General features: G+C 48.9%; 1 protein-coding gene across 1 annotated transcript in view; it reads left to right on the top strand.

Moving 5' to 3' along the window:
- The window catches only part of LOC144791604 (matrix metalloproteinase-17-like), a 63713-nt gene extending 43297 nt beyond the window's left edge, over positions 1-20416 (top strand). Inside the window, exons 5-9 of the mRNA XM_078666336.1 lie at positions 2677-2776; positions 12547-12629; positions 14007-14159; positions 15450-15707; positions 19909-20416. Of these exons, the coding sequence (XP_078522462.1) occupies positions 2677-2776; positions 12547-12629; positions 14007-14159; positions 15450-15707; positions 19909-20240 (926 nt within the window). The 3' untranslated portion in view covers positions 20241-20416. The remainder of the gene's footprint in view (positions 1-2676; positions 2777-12546; positions 12630-14006; positions 14160-15449; positions 15708-19908) is intronic.
- The last annotated feature ends 1517 nt before the right edge of the window (positions 20417-21933 follow it).

Raw genomic sequence — 21933 nt, 5'->3', positions numbered from 1 at the left:
CAAAATGGTCTACATGCCTTTGTGGTGAGGTTGTGGACTTGTTATCAAAGATGCTGACCTTGGGAAGGCTTGTAGGGTTTGTATAGGATGTTAAGATTATTCCACACTATAACCCTGGCACTAAGGTTGGCCGTTCCTTTTCTATTTGATTTGATTTTTATTTCATATAGTGCTTGAACGCCAGGGGGCATCTTGACGCTATGGCTGACGTACATGGGAACCCTAAAAACAGTGCTGCTCAATGATTAAACAGCCAGGTCTTGAGACATTTCCTAAAGGCCAGGAGGCCTGAGCAGTTCCTTAGGGCCATTGGGAGAGAGTTCCATAGCTTTGCCATTCTCAGCAGAAAGCTTCTGCTTTCCCAAGATGCTTCTTTGGTCCTTGCTAGCATTACACACTTGGCCAACGAGGATCTGAGTTTCCTGGATTGAGCATACCAAATAAATCTGTCCTGGAGAGAGCCTGGGCCGATGTTGTGCAGGGCCTTAGAGGCCAAGCAGAGGACCTTAAACGTTATCACTTTTGCCACTAGTGGCCAGTGTCGCTTGATCAGGGCCTGAGACACAGTCTGATAATTTGGGCTTCCTGACAAAAGTTGGGTCGATGTATTCTGCAGAATCTGCAATTTATGAAGAAATCTTTTCTAGATGCCCATGAATAGGGCATTCCCATAATCTAGTTTAGAAAGTGCAAGAGAGGTAATCACCGGTTTCAGAAGATCTTTGGGTATGAAGAGGCAACTTTTCCTTGTTATTTTTAATATGAAAAACACTGATGATGCAAGGGCATTGACCTGATCTTCAAAGTTAAGTTTAATGTTAAAGATAATCCCCAAGCTCTTCACTTTCAGACTGGCGAGGATAGAGCCCCCATTTCCCGAGGCCACCAGCTTGGCGACCAAGATCAAGTGTCTGAGCCCATGAGAAGGACCTCCGTTTTCCTGGAGTTAAGCTTTGGACAATTTGACGTCATCCAGTTACCTATTTGACACATGCAAGCGTTGAATCTAGAGGCCGTGTCTTCGGGGTTGCTCGATATTGATACCACTATTTGGGTATGATCTCTCCTAATGCAACGTGCTGCACTCTCTATCACTCTGATAGAAAGGATTTCACCAGGCTGAGGGCAAGGCCGCTTATACCTAACTCATGGAGCCGGTCAATCAGAATGGTACGAATGACCATATCAAAGGCCGCTAAGAGATCCAATATTATCAATGCGGCCTTGCCACCTCCATCTAGGATTGATCTCAGCTCCTCTGAAGCTGCTACCAACACTGTCTCCATACTATGCGGCCGATTCACAGAACAAACTTAATACAAAATCCTAAACTTACTACTTTTGGTATTCACAGAAGGAATTTAGGAGTAGTAAAGTTAGGATTTTGTCTTAAGTTTGACTTAAGACAAATTTAGGACAAGCTTAAGACAGACTTAAGACAAAATCCTGACTTAAGTCTGTCTTAAGTCTGTCTTAAGTCTCTCTTAAGTCTGTCTTAAGTTTATCTTAAGTCAAACTTAAGACAAAATCCTAACTTTACTACTACTAAATGCCTTCTGTGAATACAAAAAGTAGTACGTTTAGGATTCTGTCTTAAGTTAGTTCTGTGAATCGGGCCCCATGTGCATTTCTTAAACCATATTGAGTGGAGTCCAGCAAGCTGTGAGTATCAGAGAATAACATGAGTTTCTCCAGTACCTTGGCTGCAAAAAGTAATTTCAAGATGGGCCTGTAACTACTGGGCTCTTGTGGACCGAGGCCGTTTGTTTTAAGGTAGAATGGAAGTCTTCTGCCAATCAAAGGGGAAATAGACAGCACTGATTATTTTCTTAAAAATCACAGTCAGTTGAGTACTTAGAAATTCCAGGACAAGATGAGTAATAATTGGAGGACAGGGATCAAATGGAGATATTGATTTAGTGGCTATTAATAGATGAGAGACCTGCTTTGTACTAAGCATAGAGAATTTCCCAAAAACAACAGGGGTGGGTTGCCCTTCCTTGCCTGTCGAAACAGCGCCAGATAATTTATTATTAGTTACAAACAGGTCATAAACTTCTTTTACTTTTATTTGAAAAAAGTTAGCTAAGATATTACAAAAGTTTTGACTGAAGTTGTTACTGTTGGACATAGGCATTTTCGCTAAGCTTTTTACAGTATTAAAAAGGCTCTTTTGCCAAATTATTAGATTGTAGTATCGTGCTAGAAAGGTATTTAGTCTTTTCTTTGAATATATTCCTTTTATATTCTACGATTGCTTGCTTATAAATCTCTCTGTTTTGAAGATCATATTGTGATCTCCTTCCTTCTGCACAATTGTTTCTAGGCTCTCAAGCTCTCCGAGAACCAGGGTTCCGTGGGAGTTTTCCTACGATTAATAAAAAATAATCAGGCCACTAAGATGTGTAACCTTCCCTCTCTCCCCAAGGAAGTAAGACTTCCATCTCTCTGCTGGAATTCAGAAAGAAGCTTAAGACCATACTTTTTCACTCCATGCTGCACTTTGGCCAACGCCAAGACTGAGTCGCGGCACTGTGCAGGTGTAATTGGTTGAAAGAGAGAATCATCATGACACAAAGGGTACACACAGTCTCATATTCATGTATTCATGTTATCTTCTCACCACCCCAACCTATATGATGTCATTCAATAATGCTGTGTCTTGTCTTGTCGCAGGGGTGCGGGAATCAGTGTCCCCCACCAACAGGCCGGATACCACCAGCCCGGAGGACCACCCGTTGCTGCCCGAGCTGCCGCAGAACCGCTCCACCACTCAGTAAGTTCTACTTCTCTCTTGGCTTATCCGCTGTGGTGTCTTCAGGATGCCAAAGAGGACACACACTGGGATATCTTTAGGAAAGGTCTTTAATGCACCTTAGCCAATTCTCCACTGACCCCATTCGCATGCCCAGCATTCTTCCACTTCGCATGGAATTCCCACCTTGGTGGGGTCTCCTTGAGAACACTAGGTAGGTCGTCCCACATTCACCAGCCTGGCATGATAGGTGTGCCTGGACATGGTTGGCACAGGTCACTTCTCAATGCAGTGGCAATGGCAACTGAGTGTAGGCCTGAGGGGTCTCAGTGGAGGAGGAGTGGTCCAGACTTAGAGAGGGCCTGGCACCAGGCCAGCAGCTTCAGCAGACACCAGCATGAGCTTTAGTTTTCCAGAGCTGGTATTTGTAGAGAACAGACACGGGCAGAGCTTAGAATGGAAGTGTTTGATACTCCAGGCTCTCTTCAGGGCATGGAATCACTAGAGAGGGATGAAAAGGCACACATGGTGCCCTCACATCGTCTCATGAGCTTCCATGGTGAGGACCAGCGGCTCTGGAGCTCTACAGTGAGGCTAAACTGATGCTGCTGAGTTGTCAAAGCGAAGGCTAGCACCTGTAGAGCTGCCAGATGACGCTCAGCAGCTGCTGAGAGCCCCTGTGAGGCCCGGCTGCTGCCAATCTGCCACGTGAGGACCAGCAACTGCTGAGCTGACAGGTGAGACCCACCTACTGCTGAGCTGACAGGTGAGGACCAACAACTGCTGAGCTAACAGGTGAGATCCGCCTACTGCTGAGCTAACAGGTGAGACCCACCTACTGCTGAGCTGACAGGTGAGGACCAACAACTGCTGAGCTAACAGGTGAGACCCACCTACTGCTGAGCTGACAGGTGAGGACCAACAACTGCTGAGCTAACAGGTGACATCCGCCTACTGCTGAGCTGACAGGTGAGGCCCACTTACTGCTGAGCTGACATGTAAGGCCTGTCTACTTCTGAGCTAATAGATGAGGCCCAGCAACTCCTGAGCTGACAGGTGAGGACCAGCAACTGCTGAGCTGACAGGTGAGGACCAGCAACTGCTGAGCTGACAGGTGAGGACCAGCAACTGCTGAGCTGACAGGTGAGGACCAGCAACTGCTGAGCTGACAGGTGAGTCCCAACCACTGCTGAGCTGACAGGTGAGATCCGCCTACTGCTGAGCTGACAGGTGAGGACCAACAACTGCTGAGCTAACAGGTGAGATCCGCCTACTGCTGAGCTGACAGGTGAGGACCAGCAACTGCTGAGCTGACAGGTGAGGACCAGCAACTGCTGAGCTGACAGATGAGACCCATCTACTTTTGAGCTAACAGGTGAGGCCCAGCAACTGTTAAGCTGACATGTAAGGCCTGTCTACTTCTGAGCTAATAGATGAGGCCCAGCAACTCCTGAGCTGACAGGTGAGGACCAGCAACTGCTGAGCTAACAGGTGAGATCCGCCTACTGCTGAGCTGACAGGTGAGGACCAGCAACTGCTGAGCTGACAGATGAGACCCATCTACTTTTGAGCTAACAGGTGAGGCCCAGCAACTGTTAAGCTGACATGTAAGGCCTGTCTACTTCTGAGCTAATAGATGAGGCCCAGCAACTCCTGAGCTGACAGGTGAGGACCAGCAACTGCTGAGCTGACAGGTGAGGACCAGCAACTGCTGAGCTGACAGCTGAGACCTGTCAACTGCTGCCAGGTGAGGCCCACCTACTGCTGAGCTAACAGGTGAAGCCCACCAACTGCTGAGCTGACAGGTGAGGACCAGCAACTGCTGAGCTGACAGGTGAAACTCGTTTAATGCTGAGCTGGCAGACGAGACCCATCTACTTTTGAGCTAACAGGTGAGGCCCAGCAACTGTTAAGCTGACATGTAAGGCCTGTCTACTTCTGAGCTAATAGATGAGGCCCAGCAACTCCTGAGCTGACAGGTGAGGACCAGCAACTGCTGAGCTAACAGGTGAGATCCGCCTACTGCTGAGCTGACAGGTGAGGACCAGCAACTGCTGAGCTGACAGATGAGACCCATCTACTTTTGAGCTAACAGGTGAGGCCCAGCAACTGTTAAGCTGACATGTAAGGCCTGTCTACTTCTGAGCTAATAGATGAGGCCCAGCAACTCCTGAGCTGACAGGTGAGGACCAGCAACTGCTGAGCTGACAGCTGAGACCTGTCAACTGCTGCCAGGTGAGGCCCACCTACTGCTGAGCTAACAGGTGAAGCCCACCAACTGCTGAGCTGACAGGTGAGGACCAGCAACTGCTGAGCTGACAGGTGAAACTCGTTTAATGCTGAGCTGGCAGACGAGACCCGTCTACTTTGAGCTGACAGGTGGGACCCGTCTACTTTGAGCTGACAGGTGGGACCCGTCTACTTTGAGCTGACAGGTAATCCAAACTGCAGCAGAGCTGTCAGAGGGAGCCTCAACTCCTACAGAGCAGCGAGGAGGCCAGCTGCTGCTGAGAGCCCCTCTGCTGGTTTCCTGCTGCCACTCTGCCATGTGAGGCCAAGCTGCTGCTGAGCTGACAGGCGAGGCCCAGCTGCTGCCTGTCTGTCAGAGTGAGGTCCAACTTCTACTAAGCTTCCACACTGTTGCGGCCAATGTGAGGCCCAGCTGCTGCTGAGCTGGATCAGTAAGACCCAGGTGAGGCCAAGCTGCCAGGTGGGCCAGTCTCCACTGAGCTGCCCCAATGATGCCCCGGTGAGGCCCAGCAGCTGCTGAGCTCACCGTAGGCAGTCCAGCTGCTGTTCGTCTGCCCGATGATGACCAGCTGCTGCTGAGCTGTCAGGTGAGGTCCAACTGTTACCAGTCTGTCAGGTGTGGCCTAGCAGCTGCCAATCTGTGAGGCGAGACCCGGGTGCTGCTGAGTTGCCTGGGACCTGTCTACTGATTAGCTGCCTCCTGAGTCTTATGGAAGCCAATGGCTGCCGAGCTCCATTGCAAGGTCCAGTTTCTGCCAATCTGTCAGGTGAAGCCCTGGTGCTGCTGATCTACCAGGTGAGGTCTAGGTGCTGCTGATCTAGCAGGTGAGGTCCAGCTGCTGCTGATCTAGCAGGTGATGTCAAGCTGCTGATTATCTACCAGGTGAGTTCCAGCTTCTGCTGATCTACCAGGTGAGCTCCAGCTGCTGCTGATTTAGCAGGTGAGGTCCAGCTGCTGCTGATCTACCAGGTGAGCTCCAGCTGCTGCTGATTTACCAGGTGAGCTCCAGCTGCTGCTGATATCCCAGGTGAGGTCCAGCTGCTGATGATCTACCAGGTGAAGTCCAGCTGCTGATTATTTACCAGGTGAGCTCCAGCTGCTGCTGATCTACCAGGTGAGCTACAGCTGCTGCTGATTTACCAGGTGAGCTCCAGCTGCTGCTGATATCCCAGGTGAGGTCCAGCTGCTGATGATCTACCAGGTGAAGTCCAGCTGCTGATTATTTACCAGGTGAGCTCCAGCTGCTGCTGATCTAGCAGGTGAGGTCCACCTGCTGCTGATCTGCCACGACAAGTCCAGCTGCTGCTGATCAACCAGGTGAGGTTCAGCTGCTGCTGATTTGTCAGGACAGGTCCAGCTGCTGCTGACCTACCAGATGAGGGCCAGCTGCTGCTGATCTAGCAGGTGAGGTCAAGCTGCTGTTGATCTACCAGGTGAGCTACAGCTGCTGCTTATCTACCAGGTGAGGTCCAGCTGCTGCTGTTCTACCAGGTGAGTTCTAGCTGCTGTTGATCTACCAGGTGAGGTTCACTTGCTGTTGATCTGTCAGGACAGGTCCAGCTGCTGCTGATCTACCAGATGAGGGCCAGCTGCTGCTGATCTACCAGGTGAGGTCCAGCTGCTGCTGATCCAGCAGGTGAGGTCCAGCTGCTGCTGATCTACCAGGTGAGGTCCAGCTGCTGCTGATCTACCAGGTAAGGTCCAGCTGCTGTTGATCTACCAGGTGAGGTCCAGCTGCTGCTGAGCTGCCAGGTGAGGTCCAGCTGCTGCTGATCTTGCAGGTGAGGTCCATCTGCTGCTGATCTACCAGGTGAGCTCCAGCTGCTGCTGATGCACCAGGTGGGGTCCAGCTGCTGCTGATCCAGCAGGTGAGGTCCAGCTGCTGCTGATCTACCAGGTGAGGTCCAGCTGCTGCTGATCTACCAGGTAAGGTCCAGCTGCTGTTGATCTACCAGGTGAGGTCCAGCTGCTGCTGAGCTGCCAGGTGAGGTCCAGCTGCTGATGATCTACAAGGTGAGGTCCAGCTGCTGCTGAGCTGCCAGGTGAGGTCCAGCTGCTGTTGATCTACCAGGTGAGGTCCAGCTGCTGCTGAGCTGCCAGGTAAGGTCCAGCTGCTGTTGATCTACCAGGTGAGGTCCAGCTGCTGCTGATCTTGCAGGTGAGGTCCATCTGCTGCTGATCTACCAGGTGAGCTCCAGCTGCTGCTGATGCACCAGGTGAGGTCCAGCTGCTGCTGATCCAGCAGGTGAGGTCCAGCTGCTGCTGATCCAGCAGGTGAGGTCCAGCTGCTGTTGATCTAGCAGGTGAGGTCCAGCTGCTGCTGATCTACCAGGTGAGGTCCAGCTGCTGCTGATCTTCCAGGTGAGGTCCAGCTGCTGATGATCTACAAGGTGAGGTCCAGCTGCTGTTGATCTACCAGGTGAGGTCCAGCTGCTGCTGATCTACCATGTGAGCTCCAGCTGCATTGATCTACCAGGTGAGGTCCAGTTGCTGCTGATCCAGCAGATGAGGTCCAGTTGCTGCTGATCCAGCAGATGAGCTCCAGTTGCTGCTGATCCAGCAGATGAGCTCCAGCTGCTGCTAACCTACCAGGTGAGCTCCAGCTGCTGCTGATCTACCAGGTGAGCTCCAGTTGCTGCTGATCCAGCAGATGAGCTCCAGCTACTGCTGATCTACCTGGTGAGGTCTAGCTGCTGATGATCTACCAGGTGAGGTCCAGCTGCTGTTGATCTACCAGGTGAGGTCCAGCTGCTGCTGATCTACCAGGTGAGGTCCAGCTGCTGCTGATCTACCAGGTGAGGTCCAGCTGCTGCTGATCTACCAGGTGAGGTCCAGCTGCTGTTGATCTTCCAGGTGAGGTCCAGCTGTTGCTGATCTACCAGGTGAGCTCCAGCTGTTGCTGATCCACCAGGTGAGGTCCAGCTGCTGATGATCTACCAGACCAGGTGAGGTCCAGCTGCTGATGATCTACCAGGTGAGGTCCAGCTGCTGCTGATCTACCGGGTGAGGTCCAGCTGCTGATGATCTACCGGGTGAGGTCCAGCTGCTGATGATCTACCGGGCGAGGTCCAGCTGCTGAGGATCTACCAGGTGAGGTCCAGCTGCTGTTGATCTTTCAGGTGAGGTCCAGCTGCTGCTGTTCTACCAGGTGAGGCCCAGGTGCTGCTGATCTACCAGGTAAGGTCCAGCTGCTGCTGACTACCAGGTGAGGTCCAGCTGCTGCTGATCTACCAGGTGAGGCCCAGGTGCTGCTGATCTACCAGGTGAGGTCCAGCTGCTGCTGATCTACCAGGTGAGGTCCAGCTGCTGATGATCTACCAGGTGAGCTCCAGCTGCTGTTGATCTTCCAGGTGAGGCCCAGGTGCTGCTGATCTACCAGGTGAGGCCCAGGTGCTGTTGATCTACCAGGTGAGGTCCAGCTGCTGGTGATCTACCAGGTGAAGTCCGGCTGCTGCTGATCAACCAGGTGAGCTCCAGCTGCACTTTAATTGTACATTTATGAGTGCGGAGACTCTGCAGTCTGGGCAGAGAACTCTGCCCTTAAAAGATAGGCATGTTGTACCTTCTTATTTGCGTAGGTCTCCGCCCCGACAGCGGAGTCGTCTCCGCATTCATAAACTTATGATTAAAATGCAGTTTTGTGAATTCCAAACAAACGTAAACTTACGCAAAAGTGTACGTTTACCTTTGTGAATCAGGCCCTAAATGTTTAACAGATTGGTTACATTAGAGATTAAGGATCAGATGTACAACCCTTACATTTTGCGACTCACAAATTGCATCGCTTTGCGATTCGCAAAAATTCAATTTACAACAGTGTCTCATGGGGTCGCAAATTGCCTGCCTCATTATATGCATGAGGCAGGTGCTATTTGCGACCCCATTGGGAATGGCTAGCACGCCCAGGGATGGTGGCCTGCTGGGGTCAGCAGACCATCGTGTCTGTGACTGCGTTTTAAATGCAGCCTGTTTTCCTTGAAGGAAAACAGGATGCATTTAAAAAAGAAAAATGAAACTTTTCTGTTTCATTTTTTAAGAGTGAGCAGTGGTCTCTGGGACCACTGCCTGCTCGTAAAAAATATTTTCGCACACACTCACCCCTTCCCGTTTGAGAGTGGCTTACCACCAACTTGAAGTAGGTGGTATACTGTGAGTGTTTTGCGACCGCAATTGTGGTCTCACAACAATCATCCATTGAAGTGCGAGCCACTATTAGGAAGGGACGCCCATGGTACGACCCCTCCTAACAGCGATTCGCGAACTCTATTTTGCGAGTCGGTAATAGCTTACCAATTCACAAAATAGGGTTTGTATATGGGCCAAACTAATTTTGCAGTCGCAAACGGGCTCATCTCCCGTTTTCGAACGCAAAAAACAGTCATACATCTGGCCCTAGGGGATTTGTCCAATATCTTGATGGATTAAGGGCCATATGTATCATTCCAAAGTGGGATCGCAAACACCGAAATTCGCTGAATTTCGGCTTTGCGATCGCAATTGGGCTCAGTGGTATGTTTGAAAGAAAAGCTGCCTCACAAAATAAGGAATCACAAAATTTGCGATTCCCTATTTTGCAATTGTATTTAAGGAATCGCAAATTGCTATTCCTTAAATGCAATGTAAGAAGCACAAAAAAGTGCAATTTGGCCTTAAGGAATCGTAAATTACCACCAACTTCAAGTTGGTGGAAATTTGCCATTACTCAGAAAAATGCACTTTTTTGCAATTTTCAAAGTGCCATGTGGCGTATGCCCTTAGGCCATGTTTGTGTGCCACATGTGCACTCATGCACATTTCAGGGGTGCAACAGGGTGTCCTTTAGACACCCTGGCACCCTTGAAATTGCATTCTTAATTTGCGATTCTCTAATTGAGAATCGCAAATTGAGAATGTCTTCCCATTCATTGCTATGGGCCTCTAGGCCCATAGGAATGGATGGGGAGGAATCTTAATTGCAAATCGCAATTTGCAATGCGCAATTAAGGAATATGTAGGATTCGCAAAATTATTTGTAAATCCTACATACATAGCGTTTTGCGATTCTCAAATAGCAATTAGCAAAAAAATCGCAAAATCAGGGTTTGATACATATGGCCCTAAGTGATTTGTCCAAGAACACACAGTATCAGCGAGTGGAGAAGCGAGGATATAAATCTATGTGTTCTAGTTCCGAAGTCCTGCAGCTTAACTGTAAAACCTCATAGAAATACTGCAGATACAAGGGCTCACTGTAAAGCGAACTGACTGAAAGGCGCTCTCGACGAGATACTGCCTGGCTTGAAAGTGACTGTATGACTAAATAAAAACAAGACTAAAGGCATGGCAGGCAGAGCGATGCAGACATATGTTACAGCAGTGTGGGCAGACCAGAGTCCTTGTTCGGTCTGCACCAAAGCCAAGGTCAGCGGCTTCTCTGATTGTGGTTCCGCTTCCGGTGAATAGTGGTTATGGGGCCTGTGGTTCGTGTATGGGTGGAGTGTCGACGGACATGGTGTTAAACACTGCACTGCTAGTGGTGGGAGACTGGTTGAGGTCTAGCTGCACTAGATGGATGATGTTTGGGTTGATCCAGTTAGTGGCGGGTTTAGATCTAGTTTTGGTGTTAAGGTGACTTCAATGTTTCAGTGGCTCTCTTCTTGAAGTTGTTTGGCTGGTTACCAGCCAAGGTGTGGGGAGGTCTGATGGGTGAGGCTGTAGCTGTGTATGTAGGCTGTGGGTTGGTTTGGTTGGTTTAGCCACAGTTAGGGGTATTTTTGTGGTGAGCTGGTTGGAGTGTAACCATGATTTTGAAGTCAGTTGGATGTTTGATAAAGAGGGATTAGCTGAGACTTTGAGTGCCTTTCTTTCTTTCTTTATTATTATTTAAAACACTTGTTAAGCGCACTGTCACCTTGCAGGCATCCTGGCGCTGACTAGTTCAGAGAAGCGGACGGTAGCAGAAGGAGCGTGACCTTTCAGGGAGTTGCCTTGGGAAATAACCATGTTTTAATCTTTCTCCTGAACGGGAGAAGTTCCGTAGTTTGCCTAATCTCAGGCGGGAGCAGATTCCAAAGTTTGGCAGCTGCCACCTCGAAGGATCTGCCCCCAGCTCTGGCCTTCCTGAATCTAGGTACCTTCACCAACTTGGCCCCAGAGGATCGGAGCTGCCTGGTTGGAGTGTACCAAACAAATTTCGATTGCAGAGGGGCCGGGCCGATTCCATGGAGAGCCCTAAAAACTAGGCAAAGGGCCTTAAATTGTATCCTCTGCCTCACCGGCAGCCAATGCAATTTCCCAAGGGTGGACGGCCCATGTGCCCTTTGGCGCGCCCGCTGCGCCCGCCCGCAACGCAGACTAGATGACATCGTCCTTATATCCGGTGTTAAGGAGGGCGGGATGCGGCCAGCAACTGGACCGCAACCCTTTCCTCCTTCCAGTATGGCGGCTATCAGCCCTCTCTCCTACAGCGTCAGCACGTAGTCTGCTGCGCTGGGAGAGAGAGGTACTCGGCAGTGAGGCAGGTAAAGTTAAAAGCTTTTGCCAAATAAATGAACAACATAAAGATTTCCAAATGCACACAATTTTAAAAAGTACACTCTAGCCTCCGGCTTCCGCCTCAGAGGTGAGCTAGTCAAAATCCTTTGTGTGTCTGGGTGGAATGTATGACGTTACAACGCATACATTTACAATGCATGCCTTTACAACGCAGTTTTTACATCACAACATCCTTTACAACGCACTCCATTAAATCGCATGACACTACATCGCATTTTTAGAAACTACCTTTCCAACGCATTGCATTACATCGCATTATACCTTTGCAACACATACCATTATATTGCATTTAAGGTAAGTATTGGATAGTATAGGGGTACAAATTACTATTCTAACTCCAGGGGGAGCAACAGTAGGGTAAGTGTTGGATAGTGTAGAGGTAAAAATTACTATTCTAACTCCAGGGGGTGCAACCTTAGGGTAGGTTTTGGGTATTGTAGGGGTACTATGCGTTGTAATGGTATGCGTTATAATGGTATGCGTTGTAATGCCTGCGTTGTAGTGACATGCGATGTTGTGTCATGCGATCTAGTATCATGCGTTGTAATGCCTACTTTGTAGTGACATTCGTTGTAAGGGATGTTGCGATGTAATGACTACGTTGTAAGTGTAGTGCGATGTAATGGTTGCGTTATAAAGGATGTTTCCCTGCTGGGTGGGATCTGTCCAAGACTTTGGGGACTAACTGGTGATCAGGTGCTCTCTAGCCAGGGCTCAAGGTTCTGGGGTGTGATAGGGCGGGTGCTGGCCTTCGATTTGGGGTCTTTTGAATGATTCGATAAGGGCTAGTGGTTAGTCAAGAGTTGTCTAGCCGCTACTTGTAGGTCCATAACTCACTGGGTGGGGTTCCGCAGGGTATGGGAGGTCTTGGGTGGGTGCAGTTTGGGAGGTGGGCTGGTGGGTTCAGTTGGTCAAATGGGAAGGCCATCATGTGCACGGGGGTGGTCTGGTCATTGAGTGTAGGTGGTACAATGTTCCTCACATGTCCTCTCACCTCTGTCCTCAGGCTTCGGAAGGATGAACCCGAGAGGTGCAACACTCACTTCGACGCAGTCGCCCAGATCAGAGGGGAAGCGTTTTTCTTCAAAGGTGAGGATGGCTCCTTCTCTCTGGTAAAGTGCCTCGCAGGTACTAGCGGTCCAATGGCGCGGCACCTATGTGATCGATGCAGTCGTACCAGGGTTATCAAACACATGGCACTGGTGGGATTGTCTGAAGTGGCGGCAATGTGACTGAGTGTGCCGTGGTATCAGTGACTGGGTGCTCTTGTGCCAGCACTCGTCAAGGCCAGGAGGGGTGGGTAGTCATTTTTTTTTTAATATATTTTTATTGCAGCATCAATATGTGTACAATCAATTCGCCAATCAGGTCAGCATCCTGCAGTCGCGTAATACAGGCTCCTAAAAAAGTAGTCTTACACAGCCATTCAGCTCACATCCCGGAGGACGAGCGGCATTAGACAGGAGAGCATTCGTTACTGGAAGATGCATTAAGGCTCACATAGAACTGTTCTCAGGCAGTACTCAGGGCTGCGTTTCTTACCACCCGGTTCCCCCGCACCTGGCCTATTGAGCTCCTAACAATATCAAACATCCCCCCCTCCTCAACTCCCCACCCTAAGCCCCTCCATCCCTTACCCCTCTACCCCCTACCCCCCTACTCCACCCCCCGCTCCCGCCCCTCCCCCCAGGCGTGTCAGAGTTCCACAAGAGTAATCCAGAATCCCTCGCAGGCAGTGCAGGTCCGAGACCGACAATCAGGAGCAACCAATAGGAGACAGCAGTCAGCACGTGGGGCGTGGGGCAATCCAAAGGAAAGAACCTGGCCGATCACCAACCTAGGCCAAGGTGCCTAAGGAGGGGTGGGTAGTCATGTGGTTGACTTGTCTCTGAAATACTCCTGAGTGTTGTTCAGCGTTCTGTTGGTGTCAACGACCTCGTCAGGGCTAATAAGTGCCATATAAATAGTGCCTACTTACCAACAACATCTTGTGCCTTTCACCTTATCTGATTGTGGCATTGATGTTGGTGTTGGTTGTTGATTGCCCTGCAGGTGAGGGACATAAGTGTGGGTGGGCTACATTTTCTCAGGAGTTTCTTCCTGGCTTTGGGTAGTGCTGGTCTGTTTTCCTTAGTATCCATGATAATAGTTATCACATGCTAAGGTGATGTTAGCAAGTGTTCTTATGAAGTTAAGCATGTTCTGTGGGCATGGTTAGCACACACTATAGTGGAGGCCAGGCCTTGTATTAGCAGCTCCATGATGGTGCTAGCTTCTCATTAACCTTCTCCTAATTCAGCCACACTGTTGGACAGTTTTTCCAAAGGTAGTGGTTGGTACTCACTGCCTCAAAGAGGCAACTTCCATCTAGAAGCATCAGTTTAATGGGCCAGGGCAGTACCTGTCCATTAGCAGCACCGCTCTGACTGTGATTGACTGACATGTGGTTTCCACCTCTTCCTTTAGGCAGGTACTTTTGGCGATTGACGCGTAACAAGCACCTAGTGTCACTACAGCCAGCACAGATCCACCGATTCTGGAGAGGTCTACCCCCCAACATGGACAGCGTGGACGCTGTGTACGAGAGGACCACCGACCACAAGATAATCTTCTTCAAAGGTAAGGTTTCCTTCCCGCCCGTGGGTTTTCACCTTGACAGCTTGGACTGGGAATCATGACTCTCTCTGACAAGACCAGCCCATGACACCTGGCCAAGTCATGGACCTCCATAGTTCACCAAGAAGGAACCAGAGACATCTGTGGTTGGTTCATGAACGCATGAGGCGAACCTTCTTATAGGTGGTTTTGTGGATAGGAATAGTCATTTCAAGGGCTATTATAGTTCTACAGTCGTATGCCAGAATACCATGGCAAAAATATTACCTTATTGGGTGTGGATTTTCTAAAATGAACGCTGATGGAGGTATTTGCAGGAATGATGTTTAGGTCACAATATTTCAGTCAAGTGGCATTGTGGTCATGAATTTCTGGTACCATTCCAAGATGGCCGCAGCCACCCCAGCCTCCATCTACATTTCTGATAAAAGACAGCCTCTCCAAAGGGTCATTTGACCCTGGTCACTCCGCGCTGACCCTATTATTTACAAAAGCTCACTTACAGACCATTCTTTCCTGAGTGGATTTTAAACATTTTCACAGTTCTAATAGGGAATGCACCGGTCATATATTTGTTTTAATTTTCGCATTCACCAGCCAAGGCACGATTGGTACATGTACTGTACTTCATGTTAAGAAACGCAACAAATTTTCAGTTCAGTAAATAGGGTCATAGGTGCTACTGGTGTTGCTCAGGATCACACTGTCCAGCGCCTGGGCTTGGACTTAGAAGTCTCACCACAACCCATGCTAGTTCCATCCATAACCACCAGTCAACAAACACTGTCACGGCCATCCCTGGGTATTTTGGCCCCCTAGCCAAGCTGCACTGTTAAAACAACACCTTTGTGGAGACTCATGTAGCTACATCGGTGTTCATAGATGGCCCCAGCAGGGGGCGCCATAGTTGACTGACTCTGTGACCTATAGATAGAGATGTCTATGGCCACTCAGCTTGTGGCCATGGCCTTCTGGGTAACTAATCTGAGCATTCTACCAAAATATTTTGTTTTTGATATCAACCTGCAATTATATTGACACCACAATATTGACTACTAATATATTGTTAATATAGGAATTAAGATAGTCAGTGTATAATGCATAGTATGTTTGCGATTTGCTGTGAGTTGGGATTCTAGAGTCAATCTATGTGCAGGTCGATTTTATTGACCTCACTGTTTTGGCGTGCAACCGCCAGCTGTCAGATCCAGTCTGTTTTCTATTTTGAAGAGTTTGACCTACTCATGGTTGGTCCTAATGCCCTGTTCTTTCTTTCTTGGCTCCCTCCACCAGGAGACCGGTATTGGTTATTTAAGGACAACAATGTGGAGGAAGGCTTCCCTCGCCAGATCACAGACTTCGGCTTGCCCCTCGGTGGAATTGATGCAGCTTTTTCTTGGGCCCACAACGAGAAGACCTACTTTTTCAAGGACCACCTTTATTGGCGCTTTGATGACCACGATCGGAGGATGGACCCGGGGTATCCTGCTGAGAATACGCTGTGGAAGGGCATCCCGGCAACCTTGGATGACGCCATGCGGTGGGCAGATGGTGAGTAGCGGTTTGCTGAGATCATGACCTTAACTTAGATGTCACCAACTCATTGTCCAAGCACTTTCACGGGCATCATAGCTGAAAGAAGTCCCATATTTAGGTCACTGTGATCTGTTGTGACCCAGAAGAAATGTGCAACATCTTGGCTGGATATTCTTTCAGTGATGCTCCGAAGAGAATTTAGAAATGCATGCTTCACTCCAAGCATGTCTATTCACACACACACACACTTTAATAACAGATTAAGTAGCAAATATCAAAGTTATGACAAACACGAGATAGAGTAACAACTCCAGCATGCAATACACCAAAAAAATAGATACTCCCTTTAGAACAATATTTCATCATACAGAAGCTTGCTGCCATGCAACGGAAGCCTTCACCCTAGATTCCAGACTTTGAGGTAAGACTGCAGATGTTATCAATGAGCGGTGCCAACTAATTTAGCTACAGAATTTGCAGTTTGCATGTGTGTGTAGCTGCTAGCAAGCGTGTATTCGCAAAGCTAACATGACCAGGAGTTCCAGAGGTGCTCAAACACCTAGGAATGCCCCTTGAACCGTGCAGTTAGTAGGTGCAGCAATGATGCAGATCATTTCTGTGGGGCTCTATCGTCACAGTGCCATTGGATGGTATGTTGCGCTTGATGTTTAAGCTTCGATTACCTCCTTAGCTGGCACTGATACACCCAGCCAGTTAAAGGTGGGATTTTGATGGACGTCTTGACCAGTAGCAAGGCTGCTAGGTAGGATTTGCAAGGGAGAAGTAAAAAGACTCCTTGGATCTGAATGTTCCTAGAGTTGGTCCAAGAGATTGGTTTGGGGGGCTTGAAGAGCACAAAACTGACCTGAAAGCTGGTGCTCTCTACTCTTTGCAGTGCATACCTTGGTAAGATCATGCCTGGAAACAGTCATCTCAGTATGGCACAGGCTACATGAGTAGTGCAAGAGCCAGTCATATGGACAATTGGTGTAGCGGGATCTGCTTTCGAGCATTTATTTCCCGAGTGCACCTGATCTTCCAATTTACTTTGATGGATGGAGTGGCCCTGGACCTGTTTGTGCCTTGGTACCTTGGAATTCAGAGGGCAGTAGCAGAGCAGAGAAACTGGCTCATTGCAGCAGGGGCCCAAATCAGTGGGAAAGTTTGGGCACCAGGCAGTTCTCTATTTTAGTCTTTGGTAGACCACTAGTCCTCACGATCTAGCAGGTGACCGGTATCGATAGGATCTTGAACTTTCCCCACCAAGTTGTCTATGAGGTCATAGGAAGGCAAAGAGTGAGTGTCACAGACCCTATACAATCCAATACGTTTAATGTCCGTCACGTTCCCCGAGGCCAAGGATATGCTCCACCCTTAAGATGCGACACAGACCAGAAGTTTGGGTAGGTCTCGACAAAGCTTGATCAATAATATAGTGGATCCATGTGTCATCGCGTTCCATCCCCACTACACCCTGTATGTAGAGAGCCGAGCCAGTATGGGTGAATTTCTTGGAACAACATCCATGCGGTTCCATCAGGACCACCCTAATCCTGCCCCTATTTAGGGAAAAGAAGACCCACTTCTTAAAAAACACTATGGGAAACATCCCTTACCCCGCAGTCTCAATAACGACCAGCCTTTACAATGCAGTCACTACCCGACTGCGACATTTCCATAATTTCCTTTAACCCGCAAGCCATTACAACGACTTGCTTTAGGTGGCGCGTTGTTGGACAGGTGTTGGATTTTTAGGTCCAACACCTTCCCTACTGTTGTGTAGACTGGAGTTGGAATAGAAGCTTAAACTACTCTAAAGTCCACCACCCCGTAAAGCAAGTTGTTGCAACGACTTGCGTGGTAAAGTAACGCATTGGAAACGCCACAGTTGGGGTAGTGACTGTGTTGTAAAGGCATGCAGGATAAATGCATGCAGGGTTCCGTCATACAACCAAACACTAAAGCACAATTCACTTCAACTCCCAAAAAACAACTACTTCTCCATTCACTTGTTGATTGCATCTTTGTCTTTGACCCTGTACAGAGCTCCGCTGCTTTTTGGCTACATTGGTGATATACAAATACTAGCAAAAAGGATCCGTGGATGACGGATCAAAAGAACCTAGCCAAGGACATACGGGTAGTTCACCAATTGGGTGGAAACCAACCTATGTTAGCCGAAATTTTTTTTTTTTTTTCTTGAGTCCCCTCACTCACCAGGGTTTCTCCACGGTGACATGCTTCATCATTGGGGCCATCCCAAGCATCTACTGCTTGGAGCGTGCAGAGACTTGCAGAGTTACTTAGGACCACTTATTTTGTGAGGATATGTGCAGTGCAGTGTAGGGAGAGTGCTGTAAGTGATATTCAAAAATTTACCAAACTAGTGAGCCAAAGTTTTATTCCAGCTCCCAGATGGCAAGGATATAAAGGGGTTAATAAAAGGGAAAAATAACTGTTATGTAATTATAATTCCTAGTATTGTGTCGACAAGATGCGGTCCTCCCTGGGAACGAGTAGGTCGTATTGACGGAGGGTTGCTGAGCACAGGTTCCACAGGCCCCTCCACCCAGACAGACCATGAGGCGCAATTTGGCCATAAAATAAATACTACATGTTCAGAATCAACCGTTTGTATTTTTTTAAATGCTCACACAATCGGTGTGCATTCATTATCTTTATTTTCACTTAACTATAGATCCTGCACGGAGTGGTACACAAGGGGCTGGACCCTTTGTTGTTCTGAAGAAGAGGTTTAGGGGATACATAGAAACATGTTGCAGCATGCCCAAGCAGTAGATGCTTGGGATGGCCCTAGGGGCAACCCTGGGTGAGTGAGGGGACTCAAGAAAATACATTTTTTTTTTTCGGCTAACCTAGGTTGGTTTCCACCCAATTGGTGAACCACCCGTATGTCATTGGCTAGGTTCTTTTGATACGTCATCCACAGATCCTTTTTGCTACACTTTTAACACATAGGAGTGAACTTAGCCCAATCCTCCTTCTCCCCCTGTTTTTGATTGATATACAAATACCACATACGTATTTATATAAAGATCATACTTTTTGTCTAAAATCCCTAGAAATGAAGAGAGGAATCCTCTGTATAAATTCCCCTGGTCAGAATTCAACCCACTCAATCTACATTAGTAGTTTGGCACACAGGGAAATGTTTTGTGTCTTGACATGTCACATAACATGACACTGTGGAGTGTATGTGGTCGTCTGGGAACAAGATGGTTGTTCATGCAGTTCAGAGACTGTCATAAAATCAGACATGTAGAACTAGACTGGTTATTCAGAGGTGTTGCTTTTGGGGCAAGCTGAACTGCACACACCCACCTTCAGGTTGGAAAACTCTCCCTTGTTCAACATCACAGAGCTACACTCTGTGTTATGATCCTTTTACCCCTAGGGGGTGGCAAGGGGTAATAAAGGTTTACTCTACAAGGGATTTCTAATAGTTGTACCTCTGGGTCTGCATTTGAATCCGTCCATCGGCATACACTGAGTAGAAGCTCCATCCAGGTGTGTTGCACATCTCATGGTGCCTCAACCACAAGCTGTGGACGCTCACATCGAGTGGCATGGGTAGGGTGCAGACTATCAATAAAGACAAATTGCACCCCGTGGCCAACTCTGACCCGAACATGGGCATCATGTGTGGGTACCGAAATGGCTGGTGTTTCTGGAGCTCTACCTAATGTGATTCTTGCATAACACATATCTCTAGGACAGAGGAAGGTAGACATGTCCCCTTTTGTTGAAAGAGGGGCACTTGCCCAATAACCCCCAACTGGACATTGTGGTCCAAGTCAGTTTCTTCAAGGTATCAAAGGCTAAAAAGAACAATCAGGCTGTCGATACAGCCAACATTCACTCCTGTTGTTGCAAGAGTCATGGTGCAAGGGTAAAGACAGAAGTTCTGATTTAGATCTTGGCAGTGGAGAATCCTCAGTCACAAAAGTGACGAAGATCCCGTCCGCCGTATTACGATCCCATTATATTCTATGGCGTTTGTGCCGGAGTATTCCATCCGCCAAGATCTAAATAAGGCCCAGAGCCTAGAAGCAAGACAGCACAAGAAGGTATAACAGGCATTTTGGGTCCACAAATGACACATACCACATCTCCTAGAAACTACCACTTAAAAGTGGAGAATAATTTGCTACAGTACTTCATACAAATAATGTATTCACGCCTTTATGTCTTTTAGGGGCAACCTACTTCTTCAGAGGCAAGGAGTACTGGAAAGTGGTGGACAGCAGCATGAAGGTGGAGCTAGGTTACCCAAAATCCATCGCCAGGGACTGTCTGATGTGTGGCGATATGCTGTCAGATGCGCCGGAGTCTGAGAACAACAGAGTTGGGGCACGGAGCCGACAGGGGCCACACGAGCAGAGTCGATCCGAAAATGCCTACGAGGTCTGCTCTTGCACTTCGTCCACGTCGTCACTGCGACCGCAGGAGTGGTGGCTACCTGTGCCACCAAGCTTCGCTCTGGTTGTGGGTCTGTGGATAGCAGTGCTACGGACCAGGTCCCTATGACATATGTTGGGGCCCTAAGGCACTCACTATGGCTTCGAACACTCTGGGGCCAAATCCAGCTACTCACACCACAAGACGACGCCACCGCAGATCTTTCCCAAGGACTCCGAAGGGAAGCATTAGAGATTCTCCATGAGAATTAGACTGCACTACGGGGTTTTATTTCTTTGGGGGGGAGAGAGTTGTTCTGTTTATTTTGCTTTTTTTGTTATAGATATAAATATGTGAGCTCTCTGTGATTCCTCACAGGCACTTGTAAAATAAAGGGCACATTATATGTAATACTGGATTGGTCTGTTACAATTTACCACAACTATTACACTCTAAGGACCTGATTCACAAAGCACATTTTTCACTTTTGTGTAACTTTACAATTTTTTTGCTATTCACAAACTATGAGTAAATAGTAAGTTTACAACTGTGGCGATTCCGCAGTCAGGGTGGAGAATTCCGTGCGTAAAAACAGCCTGTCCTATCTTCTTGTATGTGGGGTCTCCGTCCGACTGCAGGCTCTTCGCATACATAAACGTTCTATTAACTGGTAGCTTGTGAATAGCAAAAAATAGTAAACATTCACAACATTGTAAGATTACCTTTGTGAATCAGGCCCAAAGGAGCTACAGCAGTTCCTACTTCTCCTCAGGGGACAGTACCTGAACACTGTGCATGAAATATTGTTATACAAAAATATCATGGCCTAAGCATTGACTATGAAAATGTCTTGAAGGTAAGGATATAGGTAGTTATAGGTTTACTCAGTATAAATGTACCTTGACTACATATCATCAAGCCAGGTGGATGAGGAGTTAAGAATAGTAGGGGGGAGGAGCCAAGATGGCGATCGGAACAGTCGCATAACCGCCTTGCTCCGTGATATCTTCCTCCCCGCCACCTATCCTGTATTTCATCCTGTTCGGGGTGTTCCGAATTTGGTCACCAAGGAAGAGCCTTCACTTACCATCCTTTTCCGGGGCTCTGGCGTGCAGTCATTTCGGCGTTCTGCCCCTGTTGCCTTGCTGGCCTTCCCGGCCCTGAAGCCGGGGCCTCGAGTGCTGTGCTTGCCCGGAGATGCTCGGAGTGCCGGCGGTCCGGAACCGGTGGAGAGACCCGATGCTGGGAGCCTGAGAGCCGCGGGCCGGAAGCCCTGGAGCGGACCCACCCCCGCGGGTGGGCCACCCCGTATGTCCGATTGCCTGCCTGCCCGAAGAAGAGAAGCCGCGCTGTCCGGCACCCCTCAAGTGGGTAGCCTAGTCCTGTTGCCTGTCCCGCCCGGGGTCCGGTGCTGGGCTCCCCCCGAGTGTTGTGGGGAGCACGCCCGTTCTTCTGGTGACTCTCCTTTCACCGCCGAGCGCCATCCGCCGCGGATCGGTTGTGTGCCCTGGGGCCGCCGGTGCTCCTGGTGGACTTGGAGGCGCCCACGATGATGGCGGCGGGCGCTGTGCTTAAGATGGCGGATGGCCCCTTGGAGAGTCTTTCTCCTGGAGACAGGGAAATTGCTGCATTTGTTCTCTCCAGCCCTCGTTTGATTCGGGCGGGCCCTACTCGGAGTGCTGTCTTGTCTGCCCTGGCTGCTCTGGGGATCGACCTGTCCTTGAAATGCCGAGACTTGGAGTTGCGGATCTCCGCCATGGCTGCTCCGCCATTTTGTGACGCGGTGTCGTCTTCCCGAATTGTAATGGTTGAAACTTCTCCG

Source organism: Lissotriton helveticus, chromosome 11, assembly GCF_964261635.1.
Source record: "Lissotriton helveticus chromosome 11, aLisHel1.1, whole genome shotgun sequence".
NCBI classification, from domain to species: domain Eukaryota; kingdom Metazoa; phylum Chordata; class Amphibia; order Caudata; family Salamandridae; genus Lissotriton; species Lissotriton helveticus.
The sequence above is the reverse complement of the archived record's forward strand: the minus strand, read 5'-3'. Positions and strand labels throughout refer to the sequence as shown.